The following is a 17,726-nucleotide window of genomic DNA, read 5'->3' on the forward strand; positions in this document are numbered from 1 at the left end:
GGAGTACACTCAGTACACAGCGCACGCAAGCAACCGACCATACACCACCCCTCCTGCATTCCACTATGGGAATAACCCTTTATCAGCACCAAGGTTGCAAAGGTCAGGTTTCTAGCAATCAGGGTCACACCTCCGAACCGATTGTTTCAAGGTCGTTTAGCCCAGAAAGAAGGCGGTGATGGGGGGTGGGTGAATCACACAGAGGATCGAAAGGATATAACGCTCATTCGCTACAGTAAATTACGGCCGTTGTTCTGCCCTCCCCGCGATGATGTCAGCCGCTCTCGAGTGACTGTGAGCGCATATATATTAGGTGGTTGGTTGAATGCCCGTTTGCTGAGCCACGCCGAGGAAGTACGCCAAGCCGCGCAAAGCCACCGCGCCCGTACGGAGAGAGATGGAATTCATCAAACTCAACGACAGCGACTGGCTGAGCCGCTACTACGCCAGGAAATCGGTGCTGCAGCCGGTATGGGACCACCTGCGCCTCAACTACACCGACCTGCTGCGCTCTCCCCTCTTCCCGGTGGTCTTCAACGTCGCCTTTTACCTCTTCTGCTGCCTCTGCTACATGCCCTGTAACCTCCTGGGCAAGCGCTGGGCTTTCGTCCACCGCTACAAGATCCAGAAGAACACTCAGCCCACGCGCACGAACTTCGCCAAGTGCTTCTGGCTCACCGCGTACAACCACTGCGTCTTGATCTTCCCTGCCGGAGCAGCCCAGTGGTACTGGAGGCCACCGATACCCCTACCCGAATTGGCGCCAAACCTCGGCGATTTAATGATGGGCGTGGTGGGGTGCCTGCTCCTCTTCGACTTCCAGTACTTCGTGTGGCACATGGTGCACCACAAGTTCCGGTGGCTCTACAAGACCTTCCACGCCGTGCACCACGAGTTCATGTCGCCCTTCTCGTGGTCCACGCAGTACCTGGGCTGCTGGGAGCTCTTCGTGGTGGGCGCCTGGACCACGATCGACCCCGTGCTGCTCCAATGCCACCTGCTCACCACGTGGATCTTCATGGCGTTCCACGTGTACACCTCGGTGGAGCAGCATTGTGGCTACGACTTCCCCTGGTCGACGCGCCACTGGTTACCCCTCGGCCTCTTCGGCGGCTCGCTCCATCACGACATGCACCACCAGAAGCCCATGTCCAACTTCGCGCCGCACTTCAGCCACATGGACAAGCTCTTCGGGACCTTCTCCGAGTGCGTGCGCATCCCGGAAGGCGAGAAGCCCGTCCAGGAGACGCACGCCACCGTGCATTCTTGCGACAAGTCCGAGTTCAACTTGATGCAAGTGTTTGGGAAAACCGGAGAGGAGAAAAAACTGGCTTGAACATTTTTGGCTCCGACATCGGCAGCAGCAGCACCCCCCCCGCCCCCTCCATGAGCACGGTTGGCTAAGTACGGCGCGAAAGGTCAGCATACATACATAGCGGTAGCAGCACGTGATTTGCGGCTACAGATTCAGGGTAAGAAGTGAAAATTAATTCGGCCTGAGGTCTTCTCAGATTCGGGCGATGAGTCGTCACACGCGTGCACTTATTGGTGATTGGAACACCAAAGGCAACGTGTGCGATGGTGACGATGGTGATGATGGTGATGATGGTGATGCACCAGTGCTGGGCTCCCACCGGATCGGTTCTGTTGAGAAACTGTGTGGGCCGCGGGCGTCAGTTTTAGCGGAGAACGCACCGACGACGACGATGAACGATGATGAAGATGATGACGACGACGCTCTGGCCAGCGCCTTTCAATTTCTCAACTTAATCGACCCGATTACGCGTTAGCAACCGCGGGACCGGACAACCCATAGCTGGAATTCATTGCCTCCTCATCCTGGAGCTACGATCCATGCCACTGTTGCTCAAATGTTCGCAAGAAGTGACCCCTGCTCGGGTTGCGCGAGAGGCAGCCTCTTCCTGAAATGCACAGTTATATGACGTCTCGAAAACGCATTTCTCAGATTGCGTAGGGGGTTTTAAGTGGATTGTTTTATTCGTGAAAGTTTAAAGTAGCAAGCAGCGCTGTTGAGTAATGTGAATGTTCTATTAAAATCCGAGTGGACAGATCTGATGCAGCACTGCGTAGCGCCAGTGAAAATATGAAGTAGCAATCTCTACTGATGCGATCTTGTGAAAATGTGTTCCTTCAGTAAATACCGATTTTGTAAGTGTATGTGAAACGTGTACACAAACGACATTGTTTTTACACCATCAGTACTGGCATAACACTACAAGTAAAATTTTAACGCGTAGGCTTTTGCGATCATTATTATGATTGATAATTTTTTTTAGTTCAGGTTGCGTGAGTAAAATGTGTGTCATACACCCTCCTCCACCAGATACAACCAATTAATAAAGTTGTCACGTGAACAAATGTGTCAGTGTTTTACTATTTCAGCAGCGCACCAGTATGGGTACCCAATAGTTAAATACGTGTGGAGGGGCGCCACGGTGGCTAGGAGATGTTAACTACCTCGCCTGGTGTACAGGAGGGCGTGGGTTCGATCCCGACTCTGACACCTGCTGTATATTTGGAGTTTTGGTGTCTCGGTCTCTCATAATCATCACGGTGGCCAGGAGATGTTAACTACTTTGCCTGGTGTACAGGAGGCGTGGGTTCGATCCCGACTCTGACGCCTGCTGTATATTTGGAGTTTTCGTGTCTCGCTCTCTCATCATCATCACGGTGGCTAGGAGATGTTAACTACCTCGCCTGGTATACACGAGGACGTGGGTTCGATTCAGGTGGGAAAGCCTTAAATAGAGAGAGAGGGGGGGCAGAGAGAGAGGTGGGTCTGCTAGATTAACATTTTTTTTTATATATTTCTGGCCCTCAAACGTCAAGTGGCAGACAGAAGGACCCTTCGAGTTTAAAACTACATCCATTGCCATTCCACCACAGCAAAGCACTGTACTAAGAGAATACAGTCCTTTATATTCTGCAGATTGTGTTATTCCGCGTTTCCCAACCAATAACACTCCAACTGGGCAGTCGACATCACGTCACAAAGCAAAGACATTTTCACTTTAAATTCTTGCTGGAGAGCGGTCCTCACCATCCTGTTAAAGAAACATGTCACTAAACCTAGTGCACTCGGTGACTTCAACAGGGCTATTCCACACAAGGGGCATGTCACTTTTTCGTTTATCACGTGTCAAACATTTTTTTAATGGCATATGCTGACTTTTTTTTTGTATGTGATGGCAAGTCACTAGGAAACTGCTCAAGACCAATTACGGTACACTCGGGAGGGCCAGATTACGGGGTTGGTTGACCCAACCCAAATTCTCAACGGTGCCACCTTTCAAGCTCAAACGCAAGCAGCATGCAACGAAACTGTCAACGGTTACTTTAACGACCCCAACGGCGATAAGCTCACACGATAAGCTCACACGCGTTAGCTGTGGGCGCAGCGCAAAGTTTCATTTGGAATAAGCGATAAAGGATTTATTTTTAGTTTTTCTCTTTCGTGTAGTCGTGCCGTTATTGAGCGTGCAAAAAAAAGACAAAGCTCCCCCATTTAGCCTTAACAGACTGTAGGGGCAAGTGCTGTTAGCGAGCACCTATGAAGGCCGGCACGGCACACGAGGGGGTGGGTGGCTAACACCACGCCCGGCCCGCCTTTGTCTCCCTAGTGACAATGTTTACACATTGCACCAGGTACTCATTTGAGGCTGAGTCGACCTAGGGGAGGCCCACCAGGACCGGTTCAGATAATCGTCACTGGTGTTGGCCGTGAGCGGGAATCGAACCCGGGTCGCCAGGTTCATAGCGCAGTGCTAACCGCTACACCACTGCTCCCCACCAAGGGACGCACGCTTCAACATCCATGGACTGCAGCGGCTTGAGCTCTAGTCGCGTAGGGGCAGGGGGTGCCTTGCCTCCCCTCCTCCCTGGTGACCAAAGCTACGAGTTGGTGGGACCCCCTTGACAACCACCATGTTTTCAAAGGCAGTGTAAAAAAAAGTAATTTAAAACGCGGCTTAAATGTTTTTTTCTGAAAATGCTTTCATTTACGTTCAACGTTTTACTTTAATTTAATAAGAGTGGCAACGTTCGGTTTCCAATAATCAAATATTGTAGGCCCTACCTGACGGATTGCCGTACCCCTTGAGCCGATGTCGTTACTACCCGACTGGGCAGCACTGTTTTAATTCGTTGTCATGGACCATACAAGCCGTATCACACGACCGACAACGGAGTTGATGAGCATAATGGCAAATAGGCATTCACGTATCAAAAAAACACAAGACATTAAAAGCAGAGTGAGACTTTAGAAATGAAAGCGCCAGCACTGCCACCGTTCCGACGGATTAGCGTTTCACGCCCGGTGTGTGCAGCACTCTCAACCACGTGCAGGAGGGATACCTGTAACCCGGATGACAAGTTGGAGGCAGTGGCCTGCACTCCACGCTCAGCAAACAGGGCAACTACCGACTCCGAGAACCCGGTGGGCGAGGGGACGACATCAGGAAGCCACTGGAGCTATGCACTTTTAAATCTAGGCTGAAAATATTATATTTCTTTAAAACTGTTTTGTGTATTTGGTTTGTTGTCCTTCCACCGCAACCTCAAATTAGTACGGTTGGATACATATGGTGCAAAAGACGTTTAAAATGCATTACATAAACCTTGGTATAATTCTGCACCCACAACAATTTTTGTTGCTGGAAAAAAGTGTAACATTAGACATGAGTAGGCAGTGTGAATAGGCAGTTAGAGCTAATAATTGATTAAATGTGTCAATTCTATTGGCCAATATACCAATAAGACTAACAAGAGTGTTTTATATTCTTTGGGTCTTTCGGTAAAGTCATGTAGAACAAAACAATTTACAAAAAAACTACGATTGCTTGTGTTGCGATCGAAATGTCGTGGTTTTTTGTAAAAAAAACATTTGTTCTAAGTGACTTTACCAAAAGACCCACAGAATATGAACTCCTGCAGTCGCGAAAGCTTTAAGTCGCGATTTAAGAGTGCTTTATATTAATACGTGGAGTTTTAGAACGGAGCCCAACTGATTTATTTCAATGTCACTTAAGTCACGTAATCCAACCAAAAAAACCCAACAAAAACCAACACCACACGGTTCACTGTCGGTAAAGTTTTATTTTGCTTTCCTTGCGCACATAAATACGGTCGGTTCTCATATGACAGACGTGGTGCGTGTCTGAAAATTGGATTGAACCCCTTTCGAGGAAACACTTCAGCAATGTTTTCCAAATGTGCATGAGGTCAAGCATCGAATGTGGACAGGAAGGACGTCACGATCTGCTTCAGCTTCACGTCCGTTGCGTCGGAGATCTTACCCTCAGTCCTGACAGCAAGAGAAAACAAAAGGTTAAAAAAAATGTCGTGGACCATTCAAACAGAACGTTCCAAGTGTCACCTGGAGATGTGCAACGATTCACGATTTCGGTCCAAGAATCCATTCCCTGAAGCTCGTTTTTCCAATGCCGTTTGTTACATCAGCGCGATGGTAACATCAGCTTATAATATTGCATGTAACGCTGAACTTCTTTCGCAATTGGCATAAAATGTGAATACATTCTAACGAGAAAATTTGGGAGTGTAAGAACAACAACACTATAACCTCCGATTAACACGGTTGGATGCGTACAGTTCGAAAGAAGTTCAACATTCACACATAACCCGAAGAGGAAACGCATGATTACTTTTAAGAATGGAATTAAAAAGGGAGTTTTTTAATTAATTGCAACCTCAACGATTGCTCTGCAATACCATAAACAATATTAGTACCACGCGCATTTTGAAGGTCACTCCAAAGACACAATGCACGACAGTGTACACATTAGAAGACCGACGCATTAAAAACGACGAGACTCTCTCTCATTCCACACGACAAGAACGCGCGATCCAAAGGGTCATCTCGAACGTGAACCTGGCGTCTGTTAGGGCCCGGGGGTAGACCTACCGGATGGTGGCGAGCACCTCCTTCTGCTGGCTCTGGATGTGCAGCAGGAAGGCACTCTCAAACTTGGTGATCTTGCTGGGCTCCAGCTTGTCGAGGTAGCCACGCACGCCCGCGTAGATTATCGCCACCTGCTCCTCGATGGCCATGGGAACTGCTCGCAGTGTGGAGAAACGAGTGGAGGGGTAGGGGGGCGGAACAAACGGAAGGGAGTTAACGGCACAGACGGTTGGGGGGGGGGGGGAGGCGTTCCATGCTTGTAATACATATGCATTAATTCCACATCTCCATTTGTTCGCAAGAAGTCCCCTTCACTTTCACAGCACCACAGTGGCGAGATGTTAACTCCCACGCCTGGGATACAGGGTTTTGATCCAGACCCTGAGTTTGCATGTCCTCCCCGTGGTGGTGTGCCTTTTCTCCGGGTCCTCTATTTTTTTTCCCCTCCACATTTAGAATTATCATGCGTTTAGAGAATTCGGCTGCTATAAATTTCCACATGTTAATCCACTTCATTGAGCCATGATTTGTTGCCAAGTCGCTTCTGAAAAAGAGCTGTAGAAAGCTCAGTGGGCCTTACCTGGTAATACCAGAATAGTTTAAGCGTCTATAAAAAAAAACCAGCATGCCCTGGAATCCTTGAACTCCCCCCGCACGGTTCGGTCCACCTTGGGGGGGGGGGGGGGGGCGATGCAGGGATGTGACACAAGGGACGCACCGTACTGGCCCTGCTTGAGCAGCTCGGTGAGACGCACGCCGCGGTTCAGCAGCTGCTGAGTGGACGCGTCGAGGTCAGAGCCGAACTGGGCGAAGGCGGCCACCTCACGGTACTGGGCCAGCTCCAGCTTCATGGAGCCGGCGACCTGGGGCAGACGGGGAACGCACGGATGGTTAACGCACACCGCCCGTTCCACGCCGTGGACGACATAGAACTTCCGCTCTCACGCGAGCCACGCAAATGTGCCGTGGGCAGCGGCGGTGGCCGGCACCAGGCCTCTCGTTTCCGCACCGGAGAAATTTTACACAGCACACGACGATAAAAGTGGGGAACTTACGGGCACAGAGGCCGGGATTCATCCCTCCTGGCCTGCAATTCATGTTAATCCGTCAATGCGGGCATCTAAACCGCATCAATCGGGTACCAGAGCGGACTGTCTTTGACCTGGCAAGAACACTGTTAATAATTTTTTTGCAGTCAGTCACTTCTGACAAGACAAAAAAGTGACCGAGGTGTGTGTTAATCATTGACCTCCCTTTAGAGGTATTTTTAAGTCCCTATTTGGCCCTCAGAAAGTAAAAGGTTACCCACCTCTGCTGTACATTCACGGCCCAGTTGACCTGGAGGCAGCTCGGGACGGGTTCACGTAACAATTTGCCATGTTGCAAACCACTGCACAATCTTTACTGCCACCTGGTGGTAGGTGACTTGAAGTACCACACACCTCGCAAGCGCCACAGGTGTCTCAAAGCGTTACGGCGCCATTTGTTGTTGCTAGATGCGATATTCAGTGATGAAATTCCACTACGTCACAAAGACATTGCACTCCTGTTGTCAGATATCCAGGAATCTACTGGATATCTCTGAAAAATAACTTTATAGTTCATCGGACTCCTCCAGTGTAAATATTCTGATTCCACTGCTGGATGAGGGCCTCCCCATGCCGTGTGGGAGATATTTGACCATCTTCCGCCATGCTGATCAGTGCGGGTTTATGAAGGTGAGGAGCACGAAAGGGACATAGCATAGTACAAAACCATACGCTATCCTCTACTATCCACCACGTAGCTCATGGGCAGCATACACCTTCGTGTCAATATTCATGGTGGTCGCCCATTCGAGGCAATAGCCAGATATCAACCTTGCCTAGCTACCGAGAGCCGATGAGATCGGCTGCGTTGCGGGTGACTTGGTTGTAGCCGTTGCTCTGAACACGTCGGGGATAATTCACCTGCTTCATGGCCTTGGTTTGGGCAGCCGATCCCACACGCGACACGGACAGACCGACGTTGATGGCTGGCCGGATGCCCTTGTAGAAGAGCTCAGTCTCCAGGAAGATCTGTGGATGAGAAGAAACAGCCACCAAAAAACGAATTACAACCTCTCACAACCAACTCAGTATAAACCAACACTTAATTAAAATTCATAACTACTAAATTGGATATATATACACAACAAAATATTTGCTATTCCCACATACAGCATTAGAGATTGTAAAGGCCAAGTACTGTTAGCGAATATCCACAAAGGCCAGCATGACACAGAAAGGGGTTGTGTCGCCAGCACTCTGCTTAACATTTCCCATTCCGACGACGTTCATGTATGTCATCAGTTTTTCTTCCGATTCTGTTCTGATGACGTATGTGTACTTTATCGGTACCGAAGCTCCCACAAGGCAATGCGGGGGGGGGGGGGGCATGCAGCACAGCTGGGCGCCAGCTATCAGAGTGCGGTGGTCGTGTCGCTACAGTTCTCTGCGGTGAGTACGATGTCTTTAAAAATAACGGCGCTACGCCTCTCTGAATAAAATTAACGCCAACCGGAGATTCAGCAGTGAACGGGACCCACCATGCAACTTGCAGAGGTCCCGGAATGGGAAAGGGTTAACAACATCACAGGCAACAAGGTCTCAAGAACTGAGCCAGCTGTTTCAAGTCGGGGATAATGACCTTGGCTCTTCTTGTCTGCCTATGACCGACCGCCTCCTTCTCACTATAAACATGCCCAACGTTTCTCTACAGCGTCTTGAGATGCAGTCGCATTTTGACGCCGTACGCATCCACGTCGTCGCATAAACTTGAGAGGCACACGAGCAAGGCACACCTGTCCATCGGTGATGGAGATGACGTTGGTGGGGATGTAGGCAGACACGTCGCCGGCCTGGGTCTCGATGACGGGCAGAGCGGTGAGGGAGCCGCCCTTGAAGTTGTCGTTCATCTTGGCCGCGCGCTCCAGCAGACGCGAGTGCAGGTAGAACACGTCGCCGGGGTAGGCCTCGCGGCCCGGGGGGCGACGCAGCAGCAGCGACATCTGACGGTAGGCCACAGCCTGCGGGACGCGACACAAAGATCCCCCACCACGTAGCCTCAACAGACTGTTGGGGAAAGCGCTGTCAGCGAGCACCTATGAGGCCGGCACTGTGGCACACGAGGAGGTGTGGGTGGCCAGGACCACGCCCAGGCCACCTTTGTCTCCCGAGTGACGATGTTTACACAACCGCACCAGGTACTCATTTGAGGCAGAGTTGACCTAGGGGAGGCCCAGTACCGGTTAAGATAATCCTCACTGGTGTTGGCGTGAACGGGTGCAACACGCACGCACACACACAGAGACGCACGGCAAGTATTTGAAAGTTGTGCAAATGTTTCTTTGCTGTGTACTAGACATGTACCGATTCACCCCCCTAACCCGCTCGCTCCCAGAGATTTGGTGAACGGTCACACGGTTAAATTCATGCACAGTTCAATTCAAGAACCATTAAATGCCTGTGCCCGTTTGTGATTTATGTGCTGTTTATACAGCTCTCTTCCCAATGCAAACTTTGAACCTAAAATGTGCAAATATCAAACAGCTGATCCTTACGCGTACAACTCGATGAAAAGTGAGCGCAAGAGTTTACATTTCAATCAATTTACTGGCGCATCATTACATGCCCTGTGTACACTGCGTGATTATTCACACACTCAGATAGCCAACTCAAAGCGTTGCTCTCGTGAACATGGCGAAGGGGCCTTTATCTCCATGGGCGACCCCCGAGCTGACGGGGATGAAGGAGTGCGAGCGTTTGCGCGCACCTGCTTGGACAAGTCGTCGTAGATGATGAGCGCGTGCTTTCCGTTATCGCGGAAGAACTCGCCCATGGAGCAGCCCGAGTAGGGAGCCAGGTACTGCAGGGGCGCGGCGTCAGAGGCCGTAGCCGACACCACAATCGTGTAGCGCATTGCGTCTGTAAATCGGCCAAGCCATCAACGGGCAATTAAACTTGACGTCCGTCTACAGGTGTCTGACCATGAACAAAAAAGAGGTAAATGGGCTTGGGGAGTATGAGACGCTCGAAGGGATGATGGCCAAGACTACGCATTTAGAATCAAAATGCGTTTAGAATATTTGACAGCTGTACATTTCATTCGTGATCGCCAGGTGGCTTCTGAAAGAGCTGCATACAGCTCAGTGGGCCTTACCTTGTAAAATAAAAATAATTTCTAGTTTTAGTTTTTACTCATGTCTGAGTAGCGGCCAAAGGAGGAAATGTGGCAGAGAGCACATCTAGTGCGGAAATGGTGATATCAAATAAGCCCATGTGCAGGATACAGATGGATAACTAACATTGCAGGACAGTGAGACAGCAGCGACAGTTTGGGGAGGCATTCATCGAGCAGTGGATTGATCGTGACTGAAAATGGTGCATCGCTACAGCTCATCGAGACAACCTCTTTAAATGCACAGTGCCAGTTAGTGCTATAAGTAACAAAAGTCAGCTCGTCATGTGATAGATTACAAGGACATATTTTCAGTAAATATCAATACGTACGACCGATTGCGACCGAGCGACCCATGAAAGAATAAGAACCAGAAACGTTATCATTTTATCTGAACGGTGGGTTACCGAGCATTATTAGTCTTATAGGAGTCGGCGGTCGTGCAGCAGAGGTTGTGGGGAGTTTTACCAGCGTCTGTGAGCCTCTTCACCAGCTGGGCCACGGTGGATCGCTTCTGACCGATGGCCACGTAGATGCAGTACAGCTTCTTCTTTTCATCCGTACCGTCGTTGAATCGCTTCTGGTTGATGATGGTGTCGATAGCAATGGCCGTTTTCCTGTAAGAAACCAGAATAGTGCGTAGCACAAATAAAATTTTCAGACCTCATGTCCTTAACAAATTAAGACTCATAACTTTTCACCCTCTTTAAGATTTATGAACAGTATAACCATTTTTGAAGCCCTATATGTATGAATGTTGAACTTCTTTCGCACCGTACGTAGCCAACCGTGCTAATCGGATATGTATCCGTTTATAAACAATGCAAGCAAGTTTTAGGATAAAAATATAAAGATTGCTCTAAAAATCGCTGCAAAAAAAATCTAATCACTTCTGCTATGCAGAGGAACTATGTATGGCCTATACTGCAAAGATATAGAGTTTGAACTATACATGTACATTTTTAAGTGTGTCAACAATGAAAGAAATAGCACGCTTGAGTAAAGATTAATTTTCGTAGGCTTTGGCAGCACTCACTACGGTGACCGTTAGGAAAAGGAGCGGTGCTCCCATTTGGCCCAGTTGCTCGTCGTAAGATGCTGACGCCTGCTCATCTCTGAGAGTAACGGCTATGGTTGTTGGCTGCCAAGCCACATTAAACGAGAAGCATCGTCCCTCTGAGAAAGATAAACAGTGAAAATGTCGAACAGCCCAGAAGGGTTCCTTGTTACACACCCGGTCTGCCGGTCTCCGATGATGAGCTCGCGCTGTCCACGGCCGATGGGCACCAGGCTGTCCACGGCCTTGATGCCTGTCTGCATGGGCTCGCGCACGGAGATGCGCGGGATGATGCCCGGAGCCTTCAGCCCCACGCGGCGACGCACCTTGGCGCCAAGCGGACCCTGTCGAAAACAAACGCCAATTTTTACGACTTGTTCTGGACGGCGTTCGGCCAGAAACTCGACTTATTCGAGAAAAACCAGGGCGATGTTAATTCAAGTAAAGGCAAGTTATTTCGCCTACTTTTATTTTAATGATTTTATTTCAACTCAACGTGAGCCCGCTACAAAGTACCGATCACAGAACAAGAAGGGGGTAAGAGGGCAGGAATTCTAAAAACAAAAGCCCGAGATCAGTGCGGCAGGGGGGAGATAGGGCTCACCCAAGTGGGGGGCCTCTAGCAGAGAAGTAAAAGTTCAGATGGGGGGGGGGGGGTTAAAGGGAAGGGAGGAAGATATCTAATATAAGAGGGGACAAGGGGGTCAGGAGGGGGGAGGGGACGAGGGTGTGGGGTTGAGGGATTTCGTCTACTTCTTAATGAAAACTAATTGAACGTGACAGCATTTCTCAAGCGGTGCCCTGACCTTCCCATCGATGGCGTTTCCCAGGGCATCCACGACGCGTCCCAGCAGTTCCTCTCCGACCGGGACGTCCACGATGGCCCCGGTCCGCTTCACCACGTCGCCCTCCTTGATCAGCTTGTCATTACCGAACACCACCACGCCCACGTTGTCGGGCTCCAAGTTCAAGGCCATACCCTGTGGGCCAAATCACGAAGCTCTTGTCACCATCTGCCATGGTCAATACACTGCCGGGTGAAGGCCTCCCCAAGTCGTTGCCATGGTCTCACAATGCTGCAACAGTCCACCAAGCAAAGGCACACAAGGTGATTTGCAGTCGACTTCCCCCTGGAAGCCGTCAATTCCTTGGCTGCCACACTGTCGCTATTCTTGATCATCGGTCATCACCCTCTTCTAGCGACGTATTCCTCCTCAAACCCGCTAACTGTTCAAAACGGTTTAAATTATGCCATTAACCTTCATATGTTCTCGAGTTGTTCATTTCGATACCCAATATAAGAAGCTGCCATCACACAACTACTTCTTGAATCCTGTTAATGCACCTCTATATCAACACTCGGTGGCACAACTGCCCAGATGCATTGCAGAGTGTTTGTCACGTCAAACATAAATGTATGTTGAACTTCTTTCACACTGTACGTACGTAGTCAACCGTGCTCATCGGAGGTGTAGGGGAAGGATAACAGACTGAACACAAAAATCCATTTTAAATAAATGAGTTTTCAATCTTGATTTGAAAGTGCATAGCTCCAGTGGCTTCCGAATGTCGAAAGCAAGAGCATTCCAGACGGCCGCAGAAGCGCATCTGAAAGCGCACGATGCAGTGACCGTGTTTGTTCGATGGCGAGCCAAAAGCTGCTGCTGCGAGGTTGACCGGAGTTCGCGTGATGGTTTATGCTCCTTGACGAGATGGAAAATGCCAATTAAGTAATGCAATATAACATTATGAGCCTGGTTTAAGTGCAGGCGATTGAAACTAGGATTTAAACCCAGGATCTAATTAGTGCCAGGCCAATTCCTCTGATGCAGTATAAGCCTCCTTGAGCCGCCCAGCCGCCTGCAGTGAGCAACTCTGTGGCCCTGTGATCCACCTCACTTACGTGCCGGCTAACCCAATGGGCAATATCCCACCTGATCTTCTTTAGACATCCTGGCTTTGCCTTGTTCTTCCAGATATTTTATAAGATAACGGTTTTAATTTGCTTAAAAGTTCAAGACAGGAATGGGAAGGCAGAATAGTTAATCTGTCCCTGTTTAAAAAAAAATATTTCAATAAAACTACGATAAATTGAACTCCAGGAACTTGGTTATTGTAAGTAATTTACATATAAAGACTTTAAATAGTTTACAAAATTAATTACACTGCCATTTATTTACCTATTTATTGAAGACACTTTCAGATTGGGCATGCATTGGGCCATTTTAAACCGGAGCAAACCGGAGTGCCCAGAAAAAAAATCTGCCACGCATATAAGAGAAAAGGTGTGCAGCGATGATTTACTAACCCACTTGCTGTGCTGTCATTTCCTTGCTAGCTCGCAACCCAGCTGAATTGAGAAATTTCACAACTCTATGGGATCCACAGACCCTTGCCTCTAAAGCAGTGGTTCTCAAAGTGTGGTCCACGATAGTCCTCCAGGTGGTTCCATAGGCTGTGATGCAAATGCAGGTTGATCCGGAAATAATGACAATGTTGATACGTTTTGTTTTGGACATTCATTAATATTTTACTTACGATATTTTATCTCAAAATAAAGTTACGTAAACTACCCTGATTAAACTACCATAGCCCTACGATCTAAAATGACACATCCAGAAAAAATCTTATAGCTGCATTGAAACAAACACTTTTTTTTGTTCTAGTAATGTAAATAATTTTGTACTACTGGTATTTAGATAGGTGAATGCCTTTGGTCACCAGGAGTGGGCGGCTGTGTGGTCTGCGGAAATGTTTGCATCGGTTAAGTGGTCCGCACGCCAAAAAAAATTGAGAAACACCGCTCTAAAGCATTGAATCACTATGCCCGGCGTGCTTGCCAAAGCTCCGGTCGAGGTCCGTTTCTGAGAGATCAAGGCACGACTCCGCGTGTGTCGCATTGCCATACCTTCAGGCCGGAAGAGAACTCCACCATCTCCTCAGCCTGGATGTTCTTGAGGCCGTAGACACGAGCGATACCATCTCCGATGGACAGCACACGGCCTGTCTCCTCCAGCTCAGCTGACATATCTGTTCCCAGGATCTTATCCTCCAGGATTGACGACACCTCAGCCGTGCCTGGGCAAAACAACATTTCCAATAAAGTTACAAACACCAGTGCTCCGATGTCTCTGGGGCTAATTGCTGTTGATGCGAGGTCCCAGTGTTGTTCTCTCCTACGTTCCTACTGCCTCTACTACCACTCCTCCTTGTTAACTCTCTCATGTGTTTTTCTTTTTCAAAAGCTTCTTGAGAAACGACTATATTTAAATATAAAAGGCTGAAAATTGATTAATTTAGAATTATATAGCCGATTTGTGCGATGGTAAGTAAGCATGCTTAAATCAATATTAGAAGGCTTTGAGTTCAAAGCCTACTTGGGCAGCCAAATCAGTCTATCATAGGTTTGGGTTGATACAATAACTACCACGCTGTGGCAATTTAAGTGGTAAACACATTTGGCAGACTTGTCACTGTCATAGGAATGTGTAATTTCCACCAGTGACTTTGTACTACCAACGTTGGAAATTAAATGTCCCTGACACTTACATTTAATTGCAATGTTTGGTGACGTATTTTTCACTAAGCCTGAATTCTGGGTTAGTAATTCAGTCCAGCCTATGAATAAAACTTGTCTGGGAGAATTAGCATATTATGGGCTCTAGTATAAAGAGTTAACCCAAGTACAGACTTACGTTCTGTGGTTTAAAGAAAATAGTGCACAAGCTTCCTGATGGAAGGCCACACAAACGAAAAGCTCGAATACTGTACTCCAGAAAATAGTCCAAGGTCATTAGTCCGAATGCCCCTTTGCTGTGACACGGTCACAGGCACGAAGGTGAAACCAGCACTGCCCTTACCGATCTTCTGGAAAGCAGCAGCGGAACAGTGGACATCCCTGCTGGCCACAAACCCAGCTCCCAGCGCACCCCTTGCCACCTGAATCACAGCCACGTGCAATAAAATAGTTAGCTATACCATACACATCTAAGCAGTACAATAAAATAGTTAGCTATACCATACACATCCAAGCAGTACAGTATAAGGCAGAAGCATGTCACAAGGCAAATGGTTCCCGTTTTTCGAGCGATGGGTGACACTAATCTTAGTTGTCCATCCTTTTTGTGGTGACAACTCCACATGACTATGGCAGGTACCAGTTATCCTATAGGGCAACCACCGTTGATTTCCCACACCAGGAATGTCTAATCTTTACTCGGCAATTTATTTAATGGATAATGCAGTGATTACATAATGCTGGCAGTGGTTATGGCAATAATGTTGATATCGGTCATGATGATCGTTATAAGTATCACAATCGTGATGTTAATGGTGAAAGCAAAAATTGTGGTAATGTTCAGAGAGCCACAACATACCAACAAGCACTACTCCGGCCAAAACATTGTGAATGAAAACCGTATGACAATAATAATAATGCCACTTCCGTCTCACGCGGTCTTACATTGCTACAATCTAAAAAAAAGTACACATCCACGATGCAATGACACAATTTCGCAGGCTTTACAAAAAGGTCATACTGTATTAACACACATGCATACAGTATGTACATGCAGTGTGCATATATTCACCAGGCGTGAGACAAAGTCCCCTATGAAGTCAGAGAAGAGAGCGAAGGGCATTTGCCCCTTCTGACCTTCCCAAGAGCAACACCTTGGCTCTTGCAATTAATTTCACACAACAACCAAAAACGAATTTCCATAATGAAACACTCATCACATTACGCAGCACCACACACACACACGCGTGAACCGTGGCAAGGCAGCTTTCCAGATACAACCATACGTGTCAGTCTAATCCAAAGCCCGACGAATCCCTTGATCAAGACAATGGAGATAGGGAGCTAAAATCCAACGAGGCCAAACCCGTGGCCACCACGGACATATTATGGGTCCGGGGATGGTTCAATCAAGGTCAAGGGGTCATCATCACACCTCGCCATCGCTTCTTTCATTCTGTCAGATCCCGTCATTGTTGCAAGGTCGACATCCGACATGCAAGGACCACTGTTTCATTTACCGTCCTTCAGACTTAGCAACGACCACCAACCAAACCCCCTGAGATCACAAGATCGTCACGACCAATATCAGTTGTATCACCAAAACCTCGCCATCGCTCCCTTCCCTCTGCCAGACGCGTGACCTCCGAATGTCTAATCTTTAAGTGCAGCCTCATAACTATCCTTAATCACGAACCGACCATCTGAGATTACAAGAGAATATCATCATCCCATGCTTCGTGACAAACACGAAGCATGGGATGTTGATATTATCTTGTAATCCCTTCCCCCTGTCAGGCACCTGACCTCCAAAAGGTGATTTATTTTCACTGCGAATTAAAGAACGGCGTACGAGATCAATCCTAACCAAACCCTGACATTACAAAGAAAAATGATCACGGCCAAACGCCACTGACGCCCACCACCACCACCACCAACATCGCCATCGCTTCCTTCCCTTTGCCCGGCTCAACGCGACCTCCAAACAGCGGCACCCGGTCCGGCTCTGTCACAACCACGAGCTTCAACACGCGATTTCACCTCCCTCACTCCATTCATTCGTTGTCATTCCCCTAACCACCACCACCACCACCACGGGCTACTCGCTCCTCGTGTTTCTCTCCCCGTACCGAGCGGCATGAGTGGCGGGCGAGCGCCCTGGCGACGGTGGAAGAGAGCCGTGCGGTCAGCATTGCTGTGCGGGGCTGGCGAACAAGAAGAAGATGGAGACTGAAGGCGCGTGAAGGGCGCCCGGGAGACACCGCGATGCCCCGCCCCCCGCCCCGCCCACCTGACGCAGGTGACGTCACTCAGCCCCACACCACAGACGCCGCCTTACCCCGCCATCTTGCTCAGGGGCGGGGGTGGGGAGAGGGGTGTAAAAGCTCTGCGGGGCGTGCTTCGTCGGCGGCCGTGTGGCCTAATGGATAAGGCGTCTGACTTCGGATCAGAAGATTGCAGGTTCGAATCCTGTCAAGGTGGGGGAGGTGGAGGGTAAGTAATAACCCCCCCCACCCCACCCACCCGCTCTGGTACACTCAGCCCCACACCAAAGCCACGGCCTAAACCCCGCCATCTTACTCGGGGGCGGAGGGGGCTCTCGGCTCACCCATTGGGAACGCGTGGAGGTTGTTTCCCCCCTCCCTCCCACCCACCCCGCCCCCCCCTCCCACCCACCCCGCCCCCCCTCCCACCCACCCACCCCGCCCCCCCTCCCACCCACCCCGCCCCCCCTCCCACCCACCCCGCCCCCCCTCCCCTTGAGAGCGTCATCGACTTGCGGCAGAGAGACGTGTGTGCGGGGGGGGGGTAATAACCACCCCCTACCCCCCCTAGCAAAGATGGCGAGCGAATTGTCATCAACCCTCGATGACGTCATTGCAGTACGCAGCGGTGTCGAGGGAGTTCGGGGGGGGGCCCACCGGCACCGCGACCTCCAAATTCGTATAGCGGTTAAGCGAGCGCCACGTGCGTCCCGCGTTGAAGGAGGGTGGGGGGGGGGCTTATCAATAGCACGA

The 17,726-nt window shown here is 49.3% G+C and overlaps 2 protein-coding genes across 2 annotated transcripts; one reads left to right on the forward strand and one right to left on the reverse strand.

Annotated features, from left to right (window-relative positions):
- The first annotated feature begins 273 nt into the window (after window positions 1-273).
- LOC116942060 (cholesterol 25-hydroxylase-like protein 1, member 2) lies at window positions 274-1,467 on the forward strand. Its single transcript, XM_032953608.2, has one exon. The coding sequence runs from the start codon at window positions 398-400 to the stop codon at window positions 1,334-1,336; it is 939 nt and encodes a 312-aa protein (XP_032809499.1). The 5' UTR covers window positions 274-397; the 3' UTR covers window positions 1,337-1,467.
- Window positions 1,468-5,095: 3,628 nt separating this feature from the next.
- Window positions 5,096-16,989, reverse strand: LOC116942061 (ATP synthase F(1) complex subunit alpha, mitochondrial). The gene is made up of 12 exons (XM_032953609.2): window positions 16,839-16,989; window positions 15,053-15,131; window positions 14,101-14,270; window positions 11,999-12,172; window positions 11,370-11,536; window positions 10,604-10,752; window positions 9,731-9,882; window positions 8,760-8,984; window positions 7,888-7,995; window positions 6,657-6,801; window positions 5,942-6,092; window positions 5,096-5,323 (listed from the first exon to the last, which is right to left on the reverse strand). Exons 1-12 carry the CDS (start codon window positions 16,899-16,901, stop codon window positions 5,242-5,244), a joined length of 1,665 nt encoding a protein of 554 aa, XP_032809500.2. The 5' UTR covers window positions 16,902-16,989; the 3' UTR covers window positions 5,096-5,241.
- Between the last annotated feature and the right edge of the window lie 737 nt (window positions 16,990-17,726).

The sequence above is a fragment of the Petromyzon marinus genome, chromosome 13 (genome assembly GCF_048934315.1).
Source record: "Petromyzon marinus isolate PM22_M1 ecotype Great Lakes invasive population chromosome 13, UKy_Petmar_22M1.pri1.0, whole genome shotgun sequence".
NCBI lineage: Eukaryota > Metazoa > Chordata > Hyperoartia > Petromyzontiformes > Petromyzontidae > Petromyzon > Petromyzon marinus.